This window comes from Manis pentadactyla, chromosome 2 (assembly GCF_030020395.1).
Source record: "Manis pentadactyla isolate mManPen7 chromosome 2, mManPen7.hap1, whole genome shotgun sequence".
Classification (NCBI taxonomy): Eukaryota; Metazoa; Chordata; class Mammalia; order Pholidota; family Manidae; genus Manis; species Manis pentadactyla.
In genome coordinates, this window is record NC_080020.1 from 16,675,499 (window position 1) to 16,698,727 (window position 23,229).

Sequence of the window (23,229 nt, forward strand, 5' to 3'; positions counted from 1 at the left end):
TACATTCAGGTCTTTGATCCATTTCGAATTTACTTTTGTGTATGGGTTAGACACTGTTCCAGTTTCATTCTCTTACATGTAGCTGTCCAGTTTTGCCAGACATCTGTTGAAGAGACTGTCATTTCCCCATTGTATGTCCATGGCTCCTTTATCGAATATTAATTGACCATATATGTTTGGGTTAATGTCTGGAGTCTCTGTTCTGTTCCACTGGTCTGTGGCTCTGTTCTTGTGCCAGTACAAAATTGGCTTGATTACTATGGCTTTGTAGTAGAGCTTGAAGTTGGGGAGTGAGATCCCCCCCCCACTTTATTCTTCTTTCTCAGGATTGCTTTGGCTCTTCGGGGCCTTTGGTGTTTCCATATGAATTTTTGAACTATTTGTTCCAGTTCGTTGAACAATGTTGCTGGTAATTTGATAGGGATTGCATCAAATCTGTATATTGCTTTGGGCAGGATGGCCATTTTGACTATATTAATTCTTCCTAGCCAAGAGCATGGGATGAGTTTCCATTTGTTAGTGTCCTCTTTCATTTCTCTTAAGAGTGTCTTGTAGTTTTCAGGGTATAGGTCTTTCACTTCTTTGGTTAGGTTTATTCCTAGGTATTTTATTCTTTTTGATGCAGTTGTGAATGGAATTGTTTTCCTGATTTCTCTTTCTATTGGTTCATCAACATGTGTTTTATAGCTTTGTACCCCTTATGTGATTTGAGTTTTAGCAAATTTACCTTCATCTATGACCCACTTCTGGATTTCATAAAATATCTGTAGCTATATCTCTGCAACGCTAAAAAATTAGGCCTAGTGTGTTTGCTGGGGTTTGCAGAAGGCACAGGGAGGCAGGCAGCCTGTCTGCCTGTGCGCCGTGAATGGCAGGCTGGAAATAAGCCTTGTTTTTAAAGCCCATTTCAGACAGGAATTCCATGTTCCTGCTTCTTCGCTGTCCCTCCCTCTCAGGGCAGGGGCCCACAGCACCCATGACCCTTTCCCCTTGCCTTGCTGGAGGAGATGCCATAAACCACGTGGTGTGAGCAGTTGGCCTGAACGTGGGGCTGACAGCACTGCTGAGAGTTTCTGATGGCTAGTCCCAAATAACCAGTTCTCACAATACAGCAGATAATGGAAATATTGTAGGTTGGTTGGAAAAATATCTTCAAAAACCAGCAAGTTAGGTCTATTCCAAGGGTTTCCAAGAATTCTCAAGATAGAATTACTTGATGGGAACATGCACTATGGCACTTCTTTGCGAGGAGAGCAGCTGTTGAATCTCAGGGTAACCTGAGCTTCGTTATGTTAATAGTGGTGCCCCATCTCCCGGGACCTTGCTGCCCACAGCAGCCAGACGTGGTGTTGAGCACTGCAGGGGAAGAGGGCACCGAACTTTCACATAATTGCTCTAGCTAGTGAATGTTCCTCTTTGATAAAACAACACCCACCCCTCACCCTCTGTCCCAGGGAGCTCTTGTTATTCATTGATGCAGTATCTCCCCATACTAGGCTACTATCCTCTAATTTCAGCGTATGCTACTGAATTGCTGCTGCCTAGTGATAGATTTCAAACTAATAGACAAAAAAAATAGTCACTTTTTATATATTTGCTAAAGCAGTAAACATGAAGAAAGAATAGCCTGATATTTAAGTGTGGTTTATAAATCATGAGGGCCAATATTTTCTCATACCTACTGTGTGCCAGGCATAGTGCCAGGTGCCCCACAGATGGTATTCAGTCCTCAGTGACAGGCGGGCAGGCAGCCCTGTCTCAGCCTGTAAGTGAGGAAGCTACAGCTCAGGTTTGCAGGACGGCAGCAGCCCCGGCTGAGGGGGACCCACAGGTGCCCAGCTGTGCTGACAGCTGGTGCGGCGCGGCTCCTCAGGGTGGCGTGGTGTCGGCTCCCACTGGGCTCCCAGGAGCTCCATGCCTGCACAGGGCCAATGCTCCCCAGGTACTGATTCAATGAATGGATGTGCCGTTTAGAGAAAAATACAAGTAGAGGTTGTCTCTCTAGATCTTAGATTGGACAGCTAAGTTCTTCTATTGGGAATGTGCTTTTTAGCAAGTGAAGTTGAATAACACAAGAAAGTGGTGGTGGTTTCCCTGTGCAAATAGTTGTCTTCACTCTCCTTAAGTCCGGTGTCCTGTGATATTTGCACCATATTTGAGGAGTGGCTGGAAAATGTCATAAGACAGTGGCAGTGACTGAAACAATTCATCAAACCACTCCGTGAGTGGAGAGGCAGTTTTTCTCTTTAAGTTAGGGATTTTGCTACTGTTGCTATGAACCTTGCATTTTCTGGAGGAGAATGTATTCTCTATATCCTACCACGAGGGACACCATTTTTTTAAGAGGCTGAATGGAGAAGTAAAATCCCCACACTGCACAGAACTATCCATAGCCATGGCTTTCAATTTTGAATTTTCTATTTGGAAAATCTGGATTTTTGCTCAATGACGTGTTTTTCATGTACAGCTTCTGTCAATGTTTAGTACAAGATGAAAGTTCTCTCAAGGAGCCTCTTGTCCAGATCGAACTAAGGCTGACGGTAACGAGGGGTGGTGCTGCCCCGTTAGCTCCCTGACAGCTGAAGCTCGAGAATGAAACACATACAAATACGGGAGACCTCTTGGCTTGGTTGGGGTGTCACAGGAGCAAAGAGACGGACTCCACAGACGAGTTAGTCTTTCTGAGTCCATATCAAATTGTAATTTAAGCTTCAACCATAAAATTAATACAAAATGAAGGCCTTATTAGCATACTGTTTCCTTAAAAATTAGCTGAGCCCATGAAAGTCAAGTCCAGAGAGAAATGCACACAGCCACATGCCCTTCACTTCCAGTTGTTTTAATGATACAAAAAGAACTTTCCATTTTTACAGATAATTGTGTTCAGGGACCGGCTTTCAGCCTAAAGAAAAGAGTTAGCATTTAGCTCAGACTGCAGTATGTAAAAATGAGGCCTCCAATACTGATTTCTGGAAATAGTAAGTTGGCCCATTTTCTCCTGTTTGGCTTGTTCCTAAATCCCTTATGGCTAAACCAAAACTTGGATTCTTCCTGAGATTTGGCAAAGGCCCAGCATTCTACCTCTTGCCTTATCTCACCACCTATCCACCATAAATTGTCCCTGCTGACTTTCAGAAGTGAAAAAAAAATTAATTGTGAAAATCTTTGGCCATTTATGTGTTCATAAATAAACCAAATTTGAGATTTCTGGGATTGTGGCCAGTCTGGGGGTGATCTGGGCCTCCGGTGCGCCCCTTTCATTCACGTGGCAGCCTGCGGGGTCTCTAGTGGGAGGACGAACTGGCAGATTCAGGGCTGTGCTTCCATTCCCATGCGGGGTCCGGGCGGGCTGGCTCCAGAGCCCAGGCCACGGTGCCCACTGAGAGTTTACCTGCGGATTCTGATCGTGCTGGTGAAAGTCCTACCAGAGGAGGTGAAAACTGAGTGTTTATAAAATGCTTATATGTCAAGTGAAAAGTTTTTAATATACTTGCTCAAAATTGCTAATATAAAAATAATTTCTGCCCTTATTGAAAACAGTTGAATAAAAAAGTAGGTATTTTTCTTTTTAAAAAAAGATTATTTTTTAAGCACCTGTCCTCTCTCCTGTGGCGGCTCTGACCTCTTCCAGGAGGGCCCTGTGTATCCCTCACAGCACCCACTGTGGCCCTGTGGCGCAGGGAGGCGGCCTGGGCCCAGAGGAGCATCAATGAACACTTCCGAACCCAAGGCCCCGGTCACCTTCGGGGGTCCTGGCCCTGTGCCATCGACTGGGCCATATCCCCTCAGTTTTTGCCTACAGGAGACCCAGGGAGTGCCCTGTGAGTAGCTGCCAGGTAGTCTAGACCAAAGCCCTCCCCAGGGCTCTTCTGCTTGAGCTCTTGGTTTCCCCCCCGAGGCCGCTGAACAAGGGCGCGGGGCTCAGGGAGAGCGCTGGCCGGTGGGGCCATGCGGCCTCAGGGCCGGCCGGGCTTGGCACCCCGCTTGTCCATGCTGGAGTTGACACTGTCGGCTTCCTTCTCCGGCTCGGGGACGCAGGTGCAGCCCACGGGGATGGTGACATACTCCTCTGTGTACACGGAGCGGCCCCCGGCGCAGGCGGAGGTCCTCCGGAGGATGGCGGTGGGCATGTACACCGGGGTGCTGCGGAAGTGAAAATCCTCCTCCCCGAACAGCCCAGTCAGGCAGCCCCTGCACAGGCAGTAGGCCTCGGGCAGGTACTTGGGGTACCTGGCAGGGTCGTAGGAAATTCTGCAGGGAAGAGAGAAGGCTTAGCTCGTGCTCTGGGGGCAACTGGAAGACATCCCGCCCTCATTTCATCCCACAGATAGTGTCCAAGCAATCAAAACTGATAAATGGCCTAAGTTCGTTATATTCTAAATGGTGAAGACAGTCTATGGCTGTCCTTAAGCCACTCTCTACAAAATGCTTTCAGTGTCCACACAAATAAAACCTATGTACTCTGCATGTGCCCTGAGAGGCGACTGCATGTACCCACCAGAAACAAACATGAGACCTCTACTCAGTGCCTGGGCCTGCAACGCCTGCTCCGAGGGGCCATTGCAGGGACCAGCCCCAGAGCAGTGGTCCCCAAGGCTCCTCACCGCCTCCCCTCCGGCCCGCCAGGCTCTGCAGTCCCACGGGAGGCCACAGTGCCAGGGTAGCTGCCCCCTGCTGCCCCCCAGACAGGGCTGCCTCTGCAGGAGGCTAGCGGCCTGGGTGCCAGATGGGGCAGCCACCAGCCACCTGGCCTCTGACAGCCATGAGCAAAGGAATCTACAAGACCCCTGTCCAGCCAGCTGTGAGGTGGGCCCTGTGCCCGCCTGTCTGAGGGGTTTGTGTGCCCTCTGTAAGGGGGTGAAGCCACACCAGAGGAGGGCAGGACTGGCCAGCCTGGACATCAGAAAGCGAGTGATGGTTTACACTGGCCCATTGTCCTCCTCTTCCAAGTACCCCTATTTCTGGTCAGATGCCAAGTACTGAGTGTCAATACTTACAGAACAGCCTGCAGCCGCAGTGCCATAGGCATCTGGAACCCAGCCGGGCCCCATGGCTCCTGGGGGGGACAGACGTGCTCCAGGCCGGACTCTGCCCTCTGTTCCCCACCAGCCAGGAGGTCAAAGCTGCATCTAGTCATTAGTGGGGACCTAGGACTCCTCCCAAGTGTCCCTTTGCACAGGGAGGGGCTGTCACACTTCTCATGGGATTGCCATGACCCAAAATAATCATTTCCATTGACCTGCCCCTTTAAAGCATGTACAATCCCCTTAGGAATAAGTTCCTCTTTCCATCAGCGCTGAGTCCTCAGGACCCTGAAATCTCGGCATCGCAGCCATATCTCTAACCCCTCAGCCATCACACACCCACGTTTATAGCCCCGCAATGTGCTAGGCTCAGAGCGCCCCCAAAAGTGCCAACTCGGTGGAAGCCTAGGATATAAATGGAAGAGATGAGACGTGCTTAAAGGCCTGTAAGCCCTGGAAGCTGAGGTGTGCATGGCTTCTCATCCGGGTTCCTGTTAGCCAGGGTTTTGGACAGCAGAGTGTGGCTGCAGCACATACACCCCACGGGGAGGGACACTGGCTGGGCGAGGCGTGAGCCCTCCGTGGCTTGCAGCAGCGTCATGTCCTTGAGGCGGAAACCCCCACGGACTAGTTCTCTTGTAGGTCCTCGCCGCTAATGACCCATGTTCCTCAACCAATTTGGGAGGCTCCCAGTTAAGGAGCATGTTCCGACTATCCGGCTGAAGGACGGGCAGGGGCAGCAGGGATGGGTGAGCGGGCAGCGGACTGTCTGGGAACAGCCCAGAGTGGCCGCAGAACAGGAGCTACAGGGCAGCAAGGCTGACGGGGCAGGGTGGACGTCCTGGGGAAGGGCAGGCAGAAGCCCAGGGGTGCCGAGCATGCAGTGACAGGATGCAAATGCAAAGCAGATTGGCCCGGAGGCTTCTCCACCCGGAGGTCACATCCACAAGGAAAGGGCTGCTTCTCCCAGGGCTGAGAGGGGAAGCGGGGCTCCGGCGTCAGAAAGGGACATGGGTTTCTTCGTTTGGATCTGACGTCTTTAGACATTAATGGATCGAAGCACGATTGGGCGAGCGAGATTCTGGGAATTTATTCTTCATATAACGACAGATTCCCTCAACAGCAACTATGTGCCATTCATACAGCTGGAAGGAACTGAGGTGGTTCTGCCCAGAGGGGGGGCCTGTGAGGCAGCCCGCGTGACACTGAGAGGTGCTGGAGCGCCAGCCCGGTGAGTGGCAGAGCCGGAGACACCAGGACACGCAGGAGGGGCAGCTGGCGAGGCCAGCCTGGCAGGTGGCCCAGATGGGGTGGGAGACGGTCAGACTGGAGGCCTGCTCTCAACCTGCCATTCGAGCATTTGAAAGCCTTAGAGGGACATTTCCAAGTACTTGGCCACTATTTGAATGAGGGGGATGAGGTCAGGGGAGAGGTCAGCAGTGATTCCAAGGCTTCTGGGAATTTGGGGTGACCAGAAGGACGTGGGGAAGGGGCAAGAAGGCAGCAGGTGCCGGCTGGTGGTCAAGGGTGCAGGCACAGCCCTAAACTTCCTTCTCACTGCAGGACCAGGAGGAGGGCAGCGTCAGGAGGAAGGCCGATTGACCTGTGGGGAGTGGGACTGTCTGCAAAATGAAGCCACAGCACTTAGCTTTACACTGATTTTGTCCATTCACGCTTCCCTCCACACACATGCACAAATAGTTAAAGAAATAATTTTAAACTGGTCAATGCTTTTTCCTCAGTCCTGCCACCAGAAACTTCTGTAGCATCATGAGCTCTGTCTTTGCAAGGGCTGTAAAGCTCCCCCGGCACCTGTAGGCCTTCCCAGCCTGCTCTGTGACGCCTCACTCCTGGCCCCCACCTGCGGCAGCCTGAGGCACAGCTGTGGGGACCCACATCAGGGAAGACTTCGGCCTTGCCTTCAAGGCCTCCGCAGCCCAGCCCTCACTGCACACCCTGCAGCATCCCTCTAGGTGCCCAAGGTGGGAAGCTCCGCGTAGGTGCTGCAGTCACGCTTTTATCAAGATGCCTCTTCCCAAAACCAGTATCAACCCCATGAAATCTTGCAGTATTTTAAGGTCCAATTCAAGCCATTATCTTGAGCTTTCAAATTTTCTTTAAATTTAACTCTCTTTTCTCCACATTCTCATAATACTTTGTGCCTCTGAGATAGAACTACACTTTTTCTGTCTTTGCCTGGGAGGGAAAGGTCAGGACTGTATTTTTGCTCATTCTTTTGCCCTCACCTGAGAGTAAGACTTGGCGAGCTGGTGAGTCTGGATGGCATCAACTACTGACTGAGGTCAATATCAGACCCTAGTTTAAAATTTGAAGGAAAAGGTATTTATGATATATTCCATCACTTTCAACACTGATTCAACAAACATCTGAGTGCCAGTGATGTCCCAGGCAATGGGGAGAGAGAATGAAACCTACACGTCCTCTCAAGGGCTTGCCATCCAGGGGTGAATGTACGGCGTGTGCAGGGTTAACCCAGCCCATGGCTGGGAGGCTTCTTGGGGAATTCATCCAGATGAAGAAGGGGGAAATGACACTTAGGGCAGAGGAAGAGCTGAGAGTGGAGGGGCATGTCTGAGTCAGGACTGCAGGACTGGGAGGGAACCACAAGATGTGGCTGGAGCTGTTTGTGGGGCTGGATAATGAAAGGCGAGTTCATAGTGAAGAATCTGTATTTGCCCCTGAAGGCAATGCGAGGGATTAAAAGGGAAGTGACCCAATCAGATGGCATTTTAGATCACTCAGACAACCAGATGGAAGATGGCTGGAGACCAGGAGAGATCTTGGCTGAAGGTGGGTCTTCATCTATTATTAGCACATACAGATAGTGGCTAAATAAGACTATTCAGGGCAGTATATGGAGAGATACCAAATAAAAGGCAGGGGAAACCAGCTTTGAAGGGAGAAGAAGTCTAACTACAGAGACTGCCAGAAGCAGGAGTGACATCCCCAAGCCAAGAAGGGCAGAGGCTTGAGTAGGGGCTGCTCAGAAATGAACTGGAATCTGACCGAACCAGTTTACTGGAAAGATGGGATGGAGCAACATATTACATGGCACCATGAGGATGTGACCAACAACACACAGAATGGAAGACATTCAGCAGAACTTTCATTCCAAGGGGAAAAAAGGAAGGGGGGGGGGCCCACATATTAAAAGAGCCTTGAGCACAGTGACGTAAACACTGAGGCACCACTTGCCAGGTCCACACCTGCTGTCTTGGTGCAGCTATGAACTGGGCTCTTTTTGACCCCCAAGTGTCTCCGTTTGGAGGAGAAATGATATAGTTGCTTAAAAAACATACCAAAGCCAAGCTGAGGGACACTCCACAAAGTAACTGACCAGGGCTCTTCAAAAGTGTCACATCACAAAAGACAAAGACCTCAGGGGCTGTCACTAAAACTGACGGAAGGTGACTAAGGGGCCTTGACCACCAGAGCAATATGTGAACCTGGGCTTGGTCCAGAAACAGAAAGGGGCACTCACGGGGCACTCTGAGTAAGGTCTACAGATCACAGTATCATGTCAATGTGTATTTCCTGATCCTGATAATTATGCTGAGTTACAATGATGACATTTGAGGAAGTTGGGTAAAAGGTACATGTAAATTACTTGTACTTAATTTACAAAATCTTTTGTTAGTTTGAAATTATTTCAAAATGAAGAGTTAAATAATAGAAAAAATAAAGTTAAAAAAAATACCTATGAGCCAAAGCAACTTTGAGAAAAAAGAATAAAGCTGGTGATATCACATTTTATGATTTCAAACTATACTACAAAGTTATAGTAATCAAAACAGTATGGCACAGATCAATAGAACACAACAGAGAGCCCAGAAATAAACCCATGCTTATATGGTTAACTAATGTATGACAAAAGAAGCAAGAATATACAATGGGGAAAAGACAATCTTTTCAATAAATAGTGTTGGGAAAACCAGACAGCTGCATGCAAGAAAATGAAACTGGACCATTTCTTACATCATATACAAAAGTAAACTCAAAATGGATTAAAGACCTAAATGTAAGACCTGAAACAATAAAACTTCTAGAAGAAAACTTAGGCAACAAACTCTTGAACATAAAGATTAGTAATTTTTTTTCTGGATATATTTCCCAGGCAAGAGAAACAAAAGCAAAAATAAACAAGTAGGGGTACATCAAACTAAAATGCTACTGCACAGCAAAGGAAACTGTCAACAAAATTAAAAGCAACCTACAGTATTGGAGAATGTATTTGTAAATGATATATCCAATATGGGGTTAATATCCAAAATATATAAAGAGCTCATATAACTCAGCACTAAAAAAACCAAATGATCCTATTAAAAAACGAATAGGCATTTTCCGAAAGACATACAGATGGCCGAAAGACAATAAAAAATGCTCAACTTCACAGATCATCAGGGAAACGCAAATTAAAACCATAATAAGATATCACATCACACCAGTCAGAAAGGCTAGAACAAGAGTTAACAAGTGTTGGTGAGGGTGTGGAGAAAAGGGAACCCTTGGGCACTGCTGGTGGGGATGTAAACTGGTGCAGACACTACAGAAAGAAGCATGGAGTTTCCTCAAAAAATTAAAAATAGTACTACCATGTGACCTAGTAATTCTACTTCTGGAATTTACCCAAAGAAAATAAAATCACTAATTCAAAAAGATACTTGTACCCCTATGTTTATTGCAGCATTGTTTATAATAGCCACAGTATGGAAGCAACCTAAGCATTCATCAATAGATGAATGGCTTAAAAAGATGGACTATTACTCAGCCACAAAAAAGAACAAAATATTGCCATTTCAACAACATGGATGGACCTAGAGGGATTGTGCTAGTGAAATAAGTCAGACAAATACTATATGATTTCACATATGTGGAATCTAAAAAAGACTAACAAACAAAAAGCAGACATAGACTCATAAACACAGAAAACAGACTGGTTGCTTAAACATCTGAAGCCAATACAATATTGTATATATTTCAATCAAAAGTAATAATAAACATCAGTTATGAACATCATTAAAAAATAAGAGTTTATCTCTGTTAGAACTCAAAAATACCCTCCTTAGGAGACTCATGGAAATATTTCTGATAGAATATTTGAAGGTGTTAAGGAAGTATTAACTGCTAGGTGTGATAATGGTATTGTGTACTTTTGTTTAACAAAGAGTCATTATATTGTCCAAATAGGTGAGCACAGACACACACACAGTGCTAAAGTCTAGAGAATCACAGTGTGCCGCCTGAATTTGCCAAATAGTGGGTCAGTAACGACCATCATTTCAGCAGACTTTTCAAGCCCCTGAGGCAGGTTCTGGGTCGGGGTACAGCCCCTCCATGGAAGCTCCAGCCAGTGGTCAGGACGACCGGGGCAAAGTACACAGATATGGGTGCCTCTACTGGGGAAGCCAAGGCTCCCACCCAGGAAGGCTGAGATGAGGCCAGAGGACAGGGAAAAGAGGGTGAGGGAGGACTCAGCAAGGGTGCGACAGTCAGGGAGCAAAGAACATGGGGTGGGAGATGCAGACAGGTCACAACAGCTGGAGGGACGTACGTGCACCTGTGTATGCGGTGGGGTGGAGATGCGGCAGGGAACGTGACAGGTGGTCCAGAGCCTTCACGACTAAAGGAAGTTTACCTTGTAGATCACAGGCAGTCATGAAAGGACAATAAGCAATAAGCAGTATAAATATGATCAGACTGATGTTTAAAAAGATCCTCCCGATAGTGTAGCCTCAGTTACAGCACAAAATAGGGGAGAGGCAGGAAGGCCAGGCACAGCCTTTTCAGACTCAGCTCCCTCATCGTAAGGCAAGTTTGACCTAGGGTGTCAGAGATCCCTTCCAATTCTAAACAACTGGGATTTACCCTTCTACCACCACAGTATGCAAGTAAAATTCCACATACTATGTTCGTTTTGTAGGTACAGCTGATAGTGGCTTGGATGCTGTGATGGTCAGAAGGCTCATCTGAGTAAAAATGTCCACTTTATCCCACCAGCTGGTCCCCTAGGATTGAAATTTCCACTTGACGTCTCTGGGCCAAGGCTCTGGGACAGAAAGACACCTGCCTGCCCCCACCTCTGCCTGGGACATGGGACAAAACAAGAAGGCATAAGCATTGGTGGTTTTGAAATTTTTTATATTTTATACTCAGGAGATTTTCCTTAAAATAGAAATGTGCCCAAGAGAGGGGAGACAACACATATATCGCCCCTGGCCCCCCAGACCAGTCCTCTGACAACAATGCACTACAGAAAACAGCATGAAACAGATGCATTCTGAAGGACACAGTTGGAGGATGGAAAGAGGTAGGAGGAAAGTTCTAGACGCCTCAGGACTGCCAGGTGCCAAACATAAAGTCCGTCACCCCAAACTCCTGCCTTAAGATTCTGGGGAAAGCGTCAGCAAGTAGGGCTTTTTGGTTAAAGGAAAAGCTGCCACAAAAACAAAACATCAAGGGCCTCCCACAGCGACCTTTTCTCTTACCAAACATGGCAATGCCATCAAGTAAGAATCCTGCACGGCTGTCTTGCCTCCTCGTGAGCAATAATTCTTTTGTCTTCACATTTTCTGCATGCTGCTCGCTGAAGCTTGGCACAGCAACACACTTGAAACAAATCAAGTTTTCCCCTCTGATGGGATCCCAAAAGTGTCTCTGGGGCCACGTGTGAATCTTGGCTCCAGTGAGTGACAGCTGGCCTGGCTTAATCCAAGAACAAAGGACAAGTCCTCCAGGGATGATTAGAGGTGATGGAAACTGAGCTGGGAGAGGAATGAAGTGACAGCAGAGGCAGAAAAAGAGCTCTGCCCCTGGGCCCCTGAACTTGGTAGGAAACAATTCGAAGCGGTTCCGAGGGGACTGCCGTGGGCGAACAATGAGCACATTCCGGTGGCTGGGACCGCAGCACCTGATGTGCTCCGATGCCCAAGTACAGCCGTGCTATTTACTGGCACAAACTCTTTGACATGTCTTTCCCTCCTGCACTGCAAAACAGAAATGTATTTTAACTTTATAACAGCAGAGGCTACATATGACTGTTTCACTGCCATCCCGAGACCCCAAACACAGGAGCAGAGTGGAGGGAAATGCCTTCTTCAGTCCAGACTGGAAACCCACAAGCACTGAACAGTGTAAGTGGCAACAAACCTGCCTTACAAGTCATGGTTTGCCAGGTCTTAAGGTCAACGAGTTCGAGCTGATAGACTTCCTAAAAAGGACAAGATGGAGTTAATAAGAGTCCTCAACCTAAAATTTTGCTCCAGTCTAGTTACTAACCAGGATGGGCAAATCATTGTGCCTGTCTGCTTCTTCACATGGTGGAGGGGATGGGTTTGACGGCAGGGCCACTTCCTTTAGCTTCTTGATGGCAGGACTGGTAATGTGATATGTTTATCTGTTTTCTGCTTAGAAGAAATACCTGTAATCTGCTGAGTCTCCAAGACATTGGAGAAACCCCCAAAGTAATCTATAAAGTCAGTGCAATTCCTAATGGATTTCTCTTAGTACTTGGTAAGCTGACCCTAAATTTTGTTTAAAGGGAAAAAGTCCAAGAATAGTCAAGACAATCTTGAAGAAGGAAGGGGACTCACTTTATCAGATATCAAGGTGTCACAAAATCAGGGTAATACAAAGATATTTGGGAAAGCCAGGAGGTAACCAATTTCCCTTTCCACGAGCTAAGATTCCTCTGAAAAATATCTGTCTTCTGGGTTGTGGGCAATAAAAACGAGGCATAAGTAAGATTCCCAAACTGATTTCCAGACCACCTGCATCAGAACCACGGGGGGCTCTGCTGAAAACAGATTCTCATGCTTCAGCCCTTTCCCACTGAGTCAGGAGCTCCTCATGCTGCCAGGCTGCGCAGGTGACTTGTTCTGCTCTCTGAAGCAAGAACCACTGGCAGCCACCAGAATACCACTCCCAGAGGCAGCCAGCAACAAGGTCGGGTGCTCCCTCTAAAAAGCAGTTAGCCACACATACACTGACTGCATAGATAATAGACAATTGGATGATTGCATTTTCCCAAATTCAGTCAAACTTCATGATCCTACCAGCCTGGGACTCCCTACAACGAGGAGTATAGTTAATGCAGAAGGTCACTGTCAACTCAACAAGTAATTGGCATTGTGGGCAGGACAGGATTGTGCTCTCAGCCGTTCTTCACTGGAGGCCCACAAATGAGCTTGTAAAACTGGTGACCTCTGTTCCCCGACCCCAGAGAACTCACGGCTCTCACGTGGGGTCAGGGTGCTGATAGATATTTTAACCTCTCTAGTAATTCTAACACGCAGCCCTGGGGGAGGCCATGTGGCCTCCAGGTCTGAGAAATAATGAGTCTCTGAGGTGGGTTTGTGTACACTTCCAATCTCCCTTTCTCTGGAACAAGCCCCAAAGCTGGGAGGGGAAAGTTACAAGACTGTAGGGAAAAGCATGGTGCCGGAGGAGGCTCAGAGCCACAGGGCTGGCTCCGGGAGGCCTCGGAGTGCCGGCCAGGGGCTATCCAGGGACATGAAGACCCCAGCTTCCCTCTGCTGGAAAGCCGGCCTGGCAGCCCCACCCTGTCTCCATTCGCTAAGGCCCGAGAGAGCCAAAGATCTTCAGTATACGCTGCCAAGAAGCTCTGAAAAATGCCCTTCTGGCCTCTACAAGAACACATCAGTCATGCATTTCTCATGAAAGAGGACATGGAAAAACCGGCTTGGGAGAGCAGTGAAGTTGGACCTGGCAGACGCCCTGGAGTCCAGATCCCCAGCAGGCTTCACCTGGCCCTCTTCGCTGGCCAAGGAGAGCCAGGGGTCAATTCTACCCCCCTGCGGGAATCGAGGTTGACTTTGGTGTGATCCTGAACTTGGCATCAAGGTCGGCCCTGGAGCTAAGCCAGTGAGGCAGTTCCCCTGCCAGCCCAGCTGGCTCTGGGCAACTGGGAGCCTGGAGGGGCTCAGGCTGCCCCTCTTTCCCTTTCCTCAGGAGGAAACTGAGGTACCGGCAGGGTGACGGGCCTCCCAGAGCCCGCCAGCTCCCTGGACTTGGTCCAGCTGACTTCCGCCCTCGCACAGCTGGGCAGCGGGACTCAGCTCTGCATAAATTAGCCAGACACCTGGTAGGTGGTAAAGCCGCGACCAGGAAATCCATTGATTCCATGTAAAATCTGTTCATCTGGGAGATCAGAGAAGAGCAGAGAGAAACTAATGGCGTGGTGAAGAATTTAGAAGATAATTCAGAAAAACGAAAAAGCTTCACAGAGAGAAAGGGAGAGAGAAATGAGCATGAGAGAATTTCTCAAAGGGTTTTATCTTTTGTCATGGCAGATGCCACACATTCAGCACAGCTGGGAAATTTCTCTTCAAAGGGAAAACACAGCTCATGCCCACGGGATGGCTTAACTATCTGTCCAAAGGAACTGCAGAATTTGGTTTCAGAGCCACCTTTGATGTGTCCGTCTTTGCCACAGACAGGCCAAGCGCTTCCACCCAAAAGGAACTAGCTATTGCCATATTATGAGGAATAACTCAGATCAAAACAGTAGTTTAGACTCTTTATTTCCAGAGTTCTTGGTGAATTATTTTCTCTTTGACCTTGTTCATTTAGTGAGCAGTGTACTCAGTCCTTCAAAATCCACATAGGTCATTTTGGGAGGATGGGCAATGTAAGGAATTTCACCCCATGGTACGTGCTTTCCTTCCTGGACTTGCTCCAATCCTCTGTCGGTATTAGGAGTAACATTTTGTTCAGGTGAGGAAACTTAAAAGAGGTGGTGGTGGAATGAAGCGCCACTATCGTCCCTGGCCGCCCCAAGAAAGCCGAAGCAAAACCCAGGCGGCAAGAAAATAACCATCAAAGCAAATGGGCACATCTATTTCCAGCCCGGGAGCTGCGACCGCGCGACAATACTCCATGACAATGCTTTTATTTTTACCCTCGGACAGTGATAGGTGCAGCAGAGCCTCCTATACTGGGTGGCGCAGAGAAAACAAACCCTGCAGAACTTGGGCCAATTAAAGGTCACTTAACCATGCAAATATTTTTTGGGAAAATACCAACATTTCTTAAACATGCTGCTTTAAACAGGGGTGTCTCGTTTTCCACAGTGAATTTGGGGCCGGCGCCCGCCCGGGCCCCTGACCCGCCCTGCTGCCTCCGCAGAACAGCATCCCTAGGAGACGTGCAGACCGGCAGCGCCTGGCTGGTTCCCCGAAGACAGAAACGCTTTCTTCGTTTGTCATTAGAATGACCCACAGGTTTGGAGCAGCGACCCCGGAAAACGTGAACTTGCTAAAGAGAAACGTTGTGAAAGCAAAGGACACCCCACATTTCAGAGATCACGAGGAAGGGGCTCCCCCGGGGAGCCAGCCTGGTGCTGCCCTCTGTCGGCCCCGGCCGGCGCGGCGCCGCCTCGGGCCTGGGGCGGGGCGCCCTCCCTGGGGACGCGCCGAGCCGCGGGCGGCCCCGGTCCGGGCGGGCGGGGCGGCGGCGAGCGCTCGGGAGGTGGGAGCGGAGCCGCGGGTGGCGCCCCCACAGCGCCCCGTGACTCCCTAGCGCCGCATTCCTGTGCACAACTTACAAATGACACGATGAGGAACAAGCGCTGGGCACGGCGCCCCGCGCCCTGGGGAAGAGCGTCGGCCCCGGTCCGAGCACAGCGCGGCTCAAACCGAGCGCGAGCGACGGGTCACCTGACCTGAGGACCGGGGTGCGGGTGGGCAGGAATACCCTTTTCATTCCAACCTTTGCTGTGGAAGGCCTTTCTAAGCGTCGCTGCACATCCGGTGATGGGTTTATTGAGATGGAAAGGTCAACCTGTGACGGGGCCCCGCTGGCCCGCCCGACCCCCGCGTGGGCTGGAAGCTGCTGCTGCGCCGCTCTTCCCGAGTCAGCTGCCCTAAGTGCTGGTGATGGCGGGGCCCCTTGGGCCCGCCGTGGGGAGACAACGGCTTTCCCGAGCCTTCCCCAGTCGGTCCCCACCCAGGCCCAACGCCCTCCTCTGGCGGCGCCCTTTCTTGGGGAGGGTTTGTCAACCAAGCCTCTATTTTTAAGTCGCTCAACACCCCCTCCCCGCCGCTCCCACCCGCCCCAGCCACTGTCCTCCAGCCCGTCCTGTTGCATGTTCTTCCCACCTATATATACCCTTGCTGTCATTGCCGTCCATGGCGCTGTTCATTGCCAAAGACGTTTCGGGGTAGTCTCTTAAATTTCCAGGAGGAAGAATTAGGAGAAAAGCAGTAAAACCTAAAAACAAACTGTGCATTACTCAATCCTAGAGATATGAGTAATATCTTTAGACTACTACCCCAAATTGAAAATATAAACAATTAAAATTATTTAGAATATTGGAAGGTGTTGGAGGTTTCAGCAAAATGGGTGATGTGTATCTTTAAACCTTAATAAACCTCAGTTCTTACAACATATTTCTTACTATGTCAATTTGCCTTTAAATACACGTATTGAGCAATCACACTTATTTTATTTTTGGCATTTTTGTTTCTGGAGCTTAAGAGAAACAAACATGACTGCCACAGAGTAAATGAAAAAATATTTTTATGCTCTGTAAGTTGAAGGTCGCTTTTCTAATGGTGTACATGAGCCAGGTGGGGACAGTCTGGGATTCGACTTGGCTGCACCATTGCCCGCCTGTCACTTAGCCGCATTCCTCAGTCCCTCCGGTGCCTCCCAGGGCCCGAAAGAGCACGCGAAAGAGCACCGGCGCTTTTGGGGAGTCAGAGGCTGCCAGAACCTGGCGAAGCTTCCTTTCTTTAGTTTATGCCTTTCCCACAAGGTTGGCGCATTTCCCTTTCTGCTCTCAATTTAAAAATCAAGATGTTTATGAAATGAACAGTGCGTCCACAGGGCAGAAAATTCACAAAATACAAAAGTGGAAAGTAGGTCCCCTTCCCACCCTGGCCCCCGCCCCCAGCTCCCCTCCGGGGAGGCGCCGTTGCGCTCTGAACGGTCTCAGCGCAGTGGCGGAACCTGGCGGCGTCTCTAGGAGCACAAGGCAGCGGCCGGGGCTGCCCTCTTATGTTTTTAGGCCCGCGGAGCGCTGTAGTGTCTCTCCCCCAACCATTTACAGCACTTTGTCAGCCAGTTACCTGTTGGTGTGTGTGTGTCTCCACCCCGGCCACTACCGCAGGCGGCGCCCCGCATGAGCATCTGCTGGTAGGTGGCGAGAGTGGCTGCCCACGGAACTACCGGGTCAGAGTGGGGGAATTTAAGATTTTGGTAGGTAATACCTAACTGCCCTCTGTAAAAGCTGTACCAGTTCACCCCGCTCCCTGCTATATGAGAATGCTTCTCCTCACACCTGCCCCAAAGAGGCCTGACGGGAGTCAAAGACCCAAAGGTGTCTCAGTAGTTTTAATACACATGTCACTTACTACCTTGAAGTCCAGCACCTTGTGTTTCAGGGTCTGAGCCCCTTGACTTGTGTTCCCTGGGAAATGTCGGTGGTCTTTGCTCATGTTTTCATTCTGCCTTTTCCCTGTCGGGTTGTAGGCGTGCTGAGGAAACCAGCCCTTTGTGACATGGGCTGCCAGAATTTTCTGTTTGCCCTTATATTTTTCTTATTTGATTTTTTGAATTTTGCCAAGAAGAAATGGCACATAATTATGCAACTGAATCTATCAGTCTCACCTTTTATGACTTTGGTGGTCTGTGAGCAACTAAATAGGTCTCTCCACTCCAAGACTGCAAATATAATGGACCATGTTTTTAAATCTGTTTTTGTGGTTTTATTTTTACATTTAAATCTCTGAATCATCTGGAATTTATTTTGATATGGGTGTGAGATCCAATTGTATTTTTTGCCAGCTGGTTACTCAGCTGCACCAACATCATTTGTTGAATGATCCATCTCTTCCCCAAAGATATGGAAATCCACCTTATAGTCCAAATTCCTATTCTACAACCTCCCCTATCCACCCCAGTGGTCTTCTCTGGGCCTCTCAGTATTTCTGACTTGCAGTCGGCTTCCCTCTCCATTTTTCTTAAGAGTTCTCACTGGCTCCTTTTAGCCTTAAATACCACTTCTAATTCCAAGCTTACACTGCACAGCTGAGCACATGCCTTCCCTCAGGCTACCTGGTCCACAGTATCAGCACGAAGGGCCAGGGCTGTCCTCTGCACACCTCTTTTAGGAAAGGTTTTGAACATTCACATGTACTGCTTTTTCTAATCTTCACGACACCTTGGGAGGTGGTGATGAGGAGTAATCAGAGGTGAGGAGTGCAGAGAGGCCATCTCCTGGCAGGAAAAGGCAGGGCCAGTGTTAGCATCCAGCAATCTGGAAGTCCTGGCCCAGGGCCCATCCCTTGAAGGCTGTCCTTCCTTCAGAGTGTAAGCCACTGGGTCTCCATGTGCGCACCAGGGGAACAGTGTCCCCAGTGTGGCCAACTGATATGGTCGTGGATGCAGATGGTGCTGTAAGCCTCCGATACAGATGCAGCTCCTGCTCCCGGGCTCCGCAGCGCCAGGGCTCCGTGGGAGACCCCGCAGCCCCCACCAGGGTCACTCAGCACTGTGTGCCGTTCTTGTCCATGACCTCCCGTAGCCATTCCCTCCTCCCTGCTGCCCTTGGGTCTTTCCTGGAGGGATGCAGAAGCCAGTTCCCAGGAGAGTAGCAAGGGCAACTCGATTAAACTTACTAGGTGAGGCATTCCGGGGCTAACCCCAGATCTGTATGCCGGCCCTGATCCCTCTCCTGAGACCACACTTCCATGGCCAGCTGGTCACCTGCACCTGTATACTTCTCAGGCATGTAAATGCAACAGGTCCAGTCCTGAATTCATTTCCTCCCCCAAACCCTCCTCATTCTGTTCCCCCCCTTTGCTTAAATTCCATCAACTCGAACCAGAGATGTGAGAGACATGCCCAACAAGAGGTCTTGAAAAATGCCCGCTGTGTATTACTTTTCTGCCTTTTGGCCCACAGGGCTCTCAGCCTAGTGTGGAGGCATCTGTTTGCCTGGAGAGATTAGAGTTTGTTATAGAAAATTACAGAGGCAGCAGCTTCTGTCCACAGAGGCCAAGCTGTCACCTTGAGAGATGTCCCAAGTTTCTTTAATGCAATTTAGTATATCAAAGGTATAATGAGGTTGGGGAAAGAAGTTAAATATAATAGCCTGCCCTTTTGGGCTGTGGGAATGGTGAAATGAAAGAGGAAAAGCAAGAGAAGGAAACCACCAGAATGACTGGCTTGACTGGTGTGTCCTGAGGACATCAGATGAATGAGAGGGGCAAGGAGGGCAGGGTGGGTTCCCCTGGCTGCCAGGGGGGCCTCAGTCACAAGTCAACTTGGTCCTTCATGGCACAGCTAGAGGAGAGAGGCCCAGGGACAAGCAGGCGGGGGCTTCAGGGAGCGGAGATTGGATTTAGACGGAACGATTGCACTTTCTCTGCACATCTCAATAGCAGTGTAAAGCCTGACTCCATTCGCATCTTATGCCCCCTCCTTCTCCCTCACCCCAACATACAATCATCTCCCACTAAATCCTGTCACTTTTACTTCTTTAAATAAATCTTCCAAATTGACCCTAGTCTCACCTTTTCCAGTGCACTGCCCGATTCAGACCTTAACTGCCCTTCGACAGAAGTACCAACCACGTTTGTGTGGTATCTCCTCAGATCTTTCCCCGTCTGGACGGCTTCCTAAACACAGACTGGTTACTTGGCTTCCTCGATCAAAAAGCATCCAACTTGGACATTGCCTACAGGGCCCAGATCTCAGTCCTGCTCCCCTCGCCAGCCCTCCCCACACAGGTGTCCTGAGCTTTCGTCTCTTCAGAATGTTCTCCCCGTGGTGAGCTGCTCCCGCCCGCCGGCCTTGTCCTGGCTCTTTCCCTGAAGCCGTTCTCCACACCTGTGTCAGCGTGCGGGCCCCCACCTCCTCCAGCTGAACCACAGCAGTCATGGCGGGAGGGGCCCGCCATAGCGCGTGCTGAGGATGCTCAGCCACGCTAACCACGGCACACCCCCCCCTTTCTGCACGCTCTCTTTCTCCTGAGATGACCCCCTTTCCCAAGCCAATCCTGGAATTATGCCGGTTCCCCAAAGTGCATTTCACATGCAATGTTGATCCTTCAAAACTCTCCCCCACCACCGCTTTAAACTATCACACACTTAAACTTCTCATGCTAAATCATATTCTACCTTGTGTTAAGGCTTCTTCCCAATTACCCCCACTCATCCCTTAGACTATAAGCTCAATGTCTCAGAGGATGTGCGGTCGGATGCCCAGCAGCTCTGGACCCCCATAGTCACTCAAGGAATGTCTGCTGACTTCCACACCTCCTGTACAAAATGCTATATACATTAGTAAAGGATCTTTTGGCTTGGTCCCTTGTGGCACCCATTTAACTATGTACCTGGGAAAGAATACATGCATATTTAATAATGGGGAGATAAATAAAGGGAAGCAGGTTTCCTTCAAGGGGGGTGCTGACAGGCCTTTGTGGGAATGAATTGTTCCTATCTGGTCAACCCACTTGCTCCACCCCTCCCACCTGCCTTTACCGTGCCCCATTTGTCCCCAGTCCCCTCACCATCCACCTCACTTCGCAGCTCTACTCACTGACCCCACCTGCCCCCACCAGTCCACCCACCTCCTTCCCCCTCCCTATTGGCCACATCCCACCAGGCCACCTTACCCCACCCACCTCGCCTCCCCTCCCTATTGGCCGCTTCCCACCCGCTCCACCCACCTCGCTTCCCCTCCCTATTGGCTGCAGCCTGCCCGCCTCCACCCTGCTTCCCTGTCCCGACCGCTGCACCCCACCTTCCCTCGCCTCGGGGGCCCACCTGGCGCCCGGGCCCGCCGCTCACCTGTAGGCCCACGGCGACACGCTGCGCAGGTTGGTGGGCGGCCGGAAGCGCCGGTCGGCTGGCCTGCCCCCTGCCGGGCAGCTCTCGTTGTGCGCCTGCTCGCGCGGCTCCAGCTGCAGCGTGTGGTGGAAGGCGCCGAGCACGCCCGCAGCCAGCCGCCCGTACAGCTGCTCCAGGAGCTCCTCGGGCCGGTCCGCGCAGGCCCGCGGCCGCGCCGGGCGCCTGCCCGCCCTCGGGGCGCCCGCGGCTCGGCCCGCACACAGCGCCAGCAGGACGCCGGCCGCCAGCATCCAGACCTGCGGGACAGGCTCGCTCAGCGCCGCGCGGCGGAGGAGCCCGCGCCCCCGCCCGCACCCCAGGCGCCCGCGGCTCCTGCCCGCGGCTGTCTGGGGGCCACTGGGCGCCTCCTTCTCCCCGCGCGCCGGGAGGCCGGCCCGGAGGATGGGTGCCGACCAGACGGGCCCCCGCGCGCCGCCACCGCCCGCCCGCCGCCCGAGGGCACCCCGGGGCCCGGCCCCGCGCCGGCCCGCGCGCCCCGGTCCGCCGCCGCCGCCGCCGCCTCGAGCCGGGGGCCGCGCGGGGGCCGGCTGCGCGGTGCGCGTCTGCGTGTGCCTGCCCGGCTGCTGCGCCACGGGCTGCGAGTGCCTCTGACGGCGGCTGCCGCTCACCCCCGCGCGCGCCATGCCCGCAGCCGCCGAGCCGCCCGGCCCCCGCCCCGCGGCTCGTCCCCGCCCCCGCCCGCCCCCGCGGGGCCGCGCCGAGGGAGGAGGGGCGGCGGGCCGCCCGGACCCGCGGGAGTGAGCGGACCCTCAGCCCCCGGCCGCCCGCGGGACCAGGCGGGACCGGAAGGCGCGTGTTACTTAGGAAGTGCGCCCGCCAGGGCCGCCCGCGGTCCCCCGAAGGAGCCTCGGAGTCGCCCCGCGCCGCGCCGACTGGGGAGGGCCCCGCGCCCGGCTCCGGGGACCCGGGCTCCGAACCTCCGAGCGGCGGGTAAGGGAGGCGTGCCGGCGGAGCGTGAGCAGTGCCCTGGTCATTAAAGCTGTCCGAGATCAGAGCAGGCCACCTAGAAAAAGAATGTGCTCAACACCTAGAAGGATTCTCTTTAGGACAACGTCCTCTTCTGAGATTCATAGTTCAAAGAATTATATTAGAGATTTTAAAAAATCTCTTTTTAATAGCGTGAGAGGAGGCTATTTCTCCTTTCCCCAAACACCCATGAAATGGTCCTTCTGTGCCTCTATCAACTCTTAAAGTACTGTTTCCCCCAACTTGTATGTCTATGGCTGTACCTGGGCATCACTCGGTCTGTTACAATGTCGGACTCCATGATGACGAAGTTGTATGTGCAAGCAGTCATGTAAAATAAGCCTGATATTCTGTCAATAAATTATAATGAAGGAACTGTACGAGAACACAAGGAAACTGGCTCATTCGTTCATTCTACAGATTAATGTTTAATGCTTTTTATAGGGTAGGCTAATGAACATGGTTATTTTACAGCACTCATACTTTGAAAGTAAAACAAAGATGGATACCAGTTGAAAGGTTTCAAAGTGTAGAAAATATGTAATTTATAGCTCCTTTAATAGTTGGCAGTTTTGGTACTTGACTACCTTGGTTGTCTACAAGGTATTTGTCTAATGGTTAAGCTACATTTCAGTTATGCTGTGTAGAAAAAAACACTTTTATGTGCCTTGAAGCTGAAGAGTTTATGAATTACTTTATTTACTGCTAACAATCCCACCGAAATCTCCAGTTTAAACCATTTAAGCAGTTTACAGCTCTTGGTGAGTAAACATTTGAGGCTTTAAAACACTTTTTTCTGACAAGTAGATAAATTGTTCATGTTCTTTGTTTCCTTTCTGCTAAAATGGGAATAAAGATATCAATACTCAAATACTGCTTATTTTTCATTTGATAAAAAGTGTGAGTGTTTTTTAAGGACCGAGACTCATCACAATAGTGTTTTAGAAATACTCAAAATTCTCATTATAAAATCTTCTCATAAGGTGACACAGCATCAGACTGTTAATTCTATATATTATTCAATAAAATACCTTCCATTTTCTGATAACATGGTAACTTCTCTCTTGATTACCTTGGAAGTGGAAAAGGAAATACTTTCCAACAGTTTTCCTTTCGTGAAGGATCACAAATTACTGAAAGTTCACCTATTTGACAGAACATAAAATTCATCTTTTGAGATTAAACAGTTGAGAAAATATAAACAGCTGCAAGATGTATAATTTGTAATCAGTTCCCCTCAAATATGAACATTTATGAACATGTGAAATAAACATCTTAATAATGAAATTTAAGACAAACCAGGCTCAACATGCTCCCTTAGAAATAAAATGCCTCTCCAGCACTCT

General features: G+C 50.2%; 1 protein-coding gene across 2 annotated transcripts; it reads right to left on the reverse strand.

Annotated features, from left to right (window-relative positions):
• Nucleotides 1–2,823: 2,823 nt before the first annotated feature.
• Nucleotides 2,824–21,595, reverse strand: IL17D (interleukin 17D). 2 transcript variants are annotated; one of them, XM_036910149.2, is made up of 3 exons: nt 21,526–21,595; nt 20,858–21,153; nt 2,824–4,251 (listed from the first exon to the last, which is right to left on the reverse strand). In XM_036910149.2, exons 1-3 carry the CDS (start codon nt 21,538–21,540, stop codon nt 3,957–3,959), a joined length of 606 nt encoding a protein of 201 aa, XP_036766044.2. In that variant the 5' UTR covers nt 21,541–21,595; the 3' UTR covers nt 2,824–3,956. The 2 variants fall into 2 exon arrangements, with proteins under 2 accessions (XP_036766044.2, XP_036766045.2); XM_036910150.2 differs by lacking the exon at nt 21,526–21,595 and having other exon boundaries at nt 20,858–21,358.
• Nucleotides 21,596–23,229: the final 1,634 nt, after the last annotated feature.

Coding starts and splice junctions, on each gene's coding strand:
- IL17D (XM_036910149.2), bottom strand. Junction 4,252..20,857: donor GTGTCGCCGTGGGCCTACAG/GTGAGCGGCGGG, acceptor TCTTCCCTGCAG/AATTTCCTACGACCCTGCCA.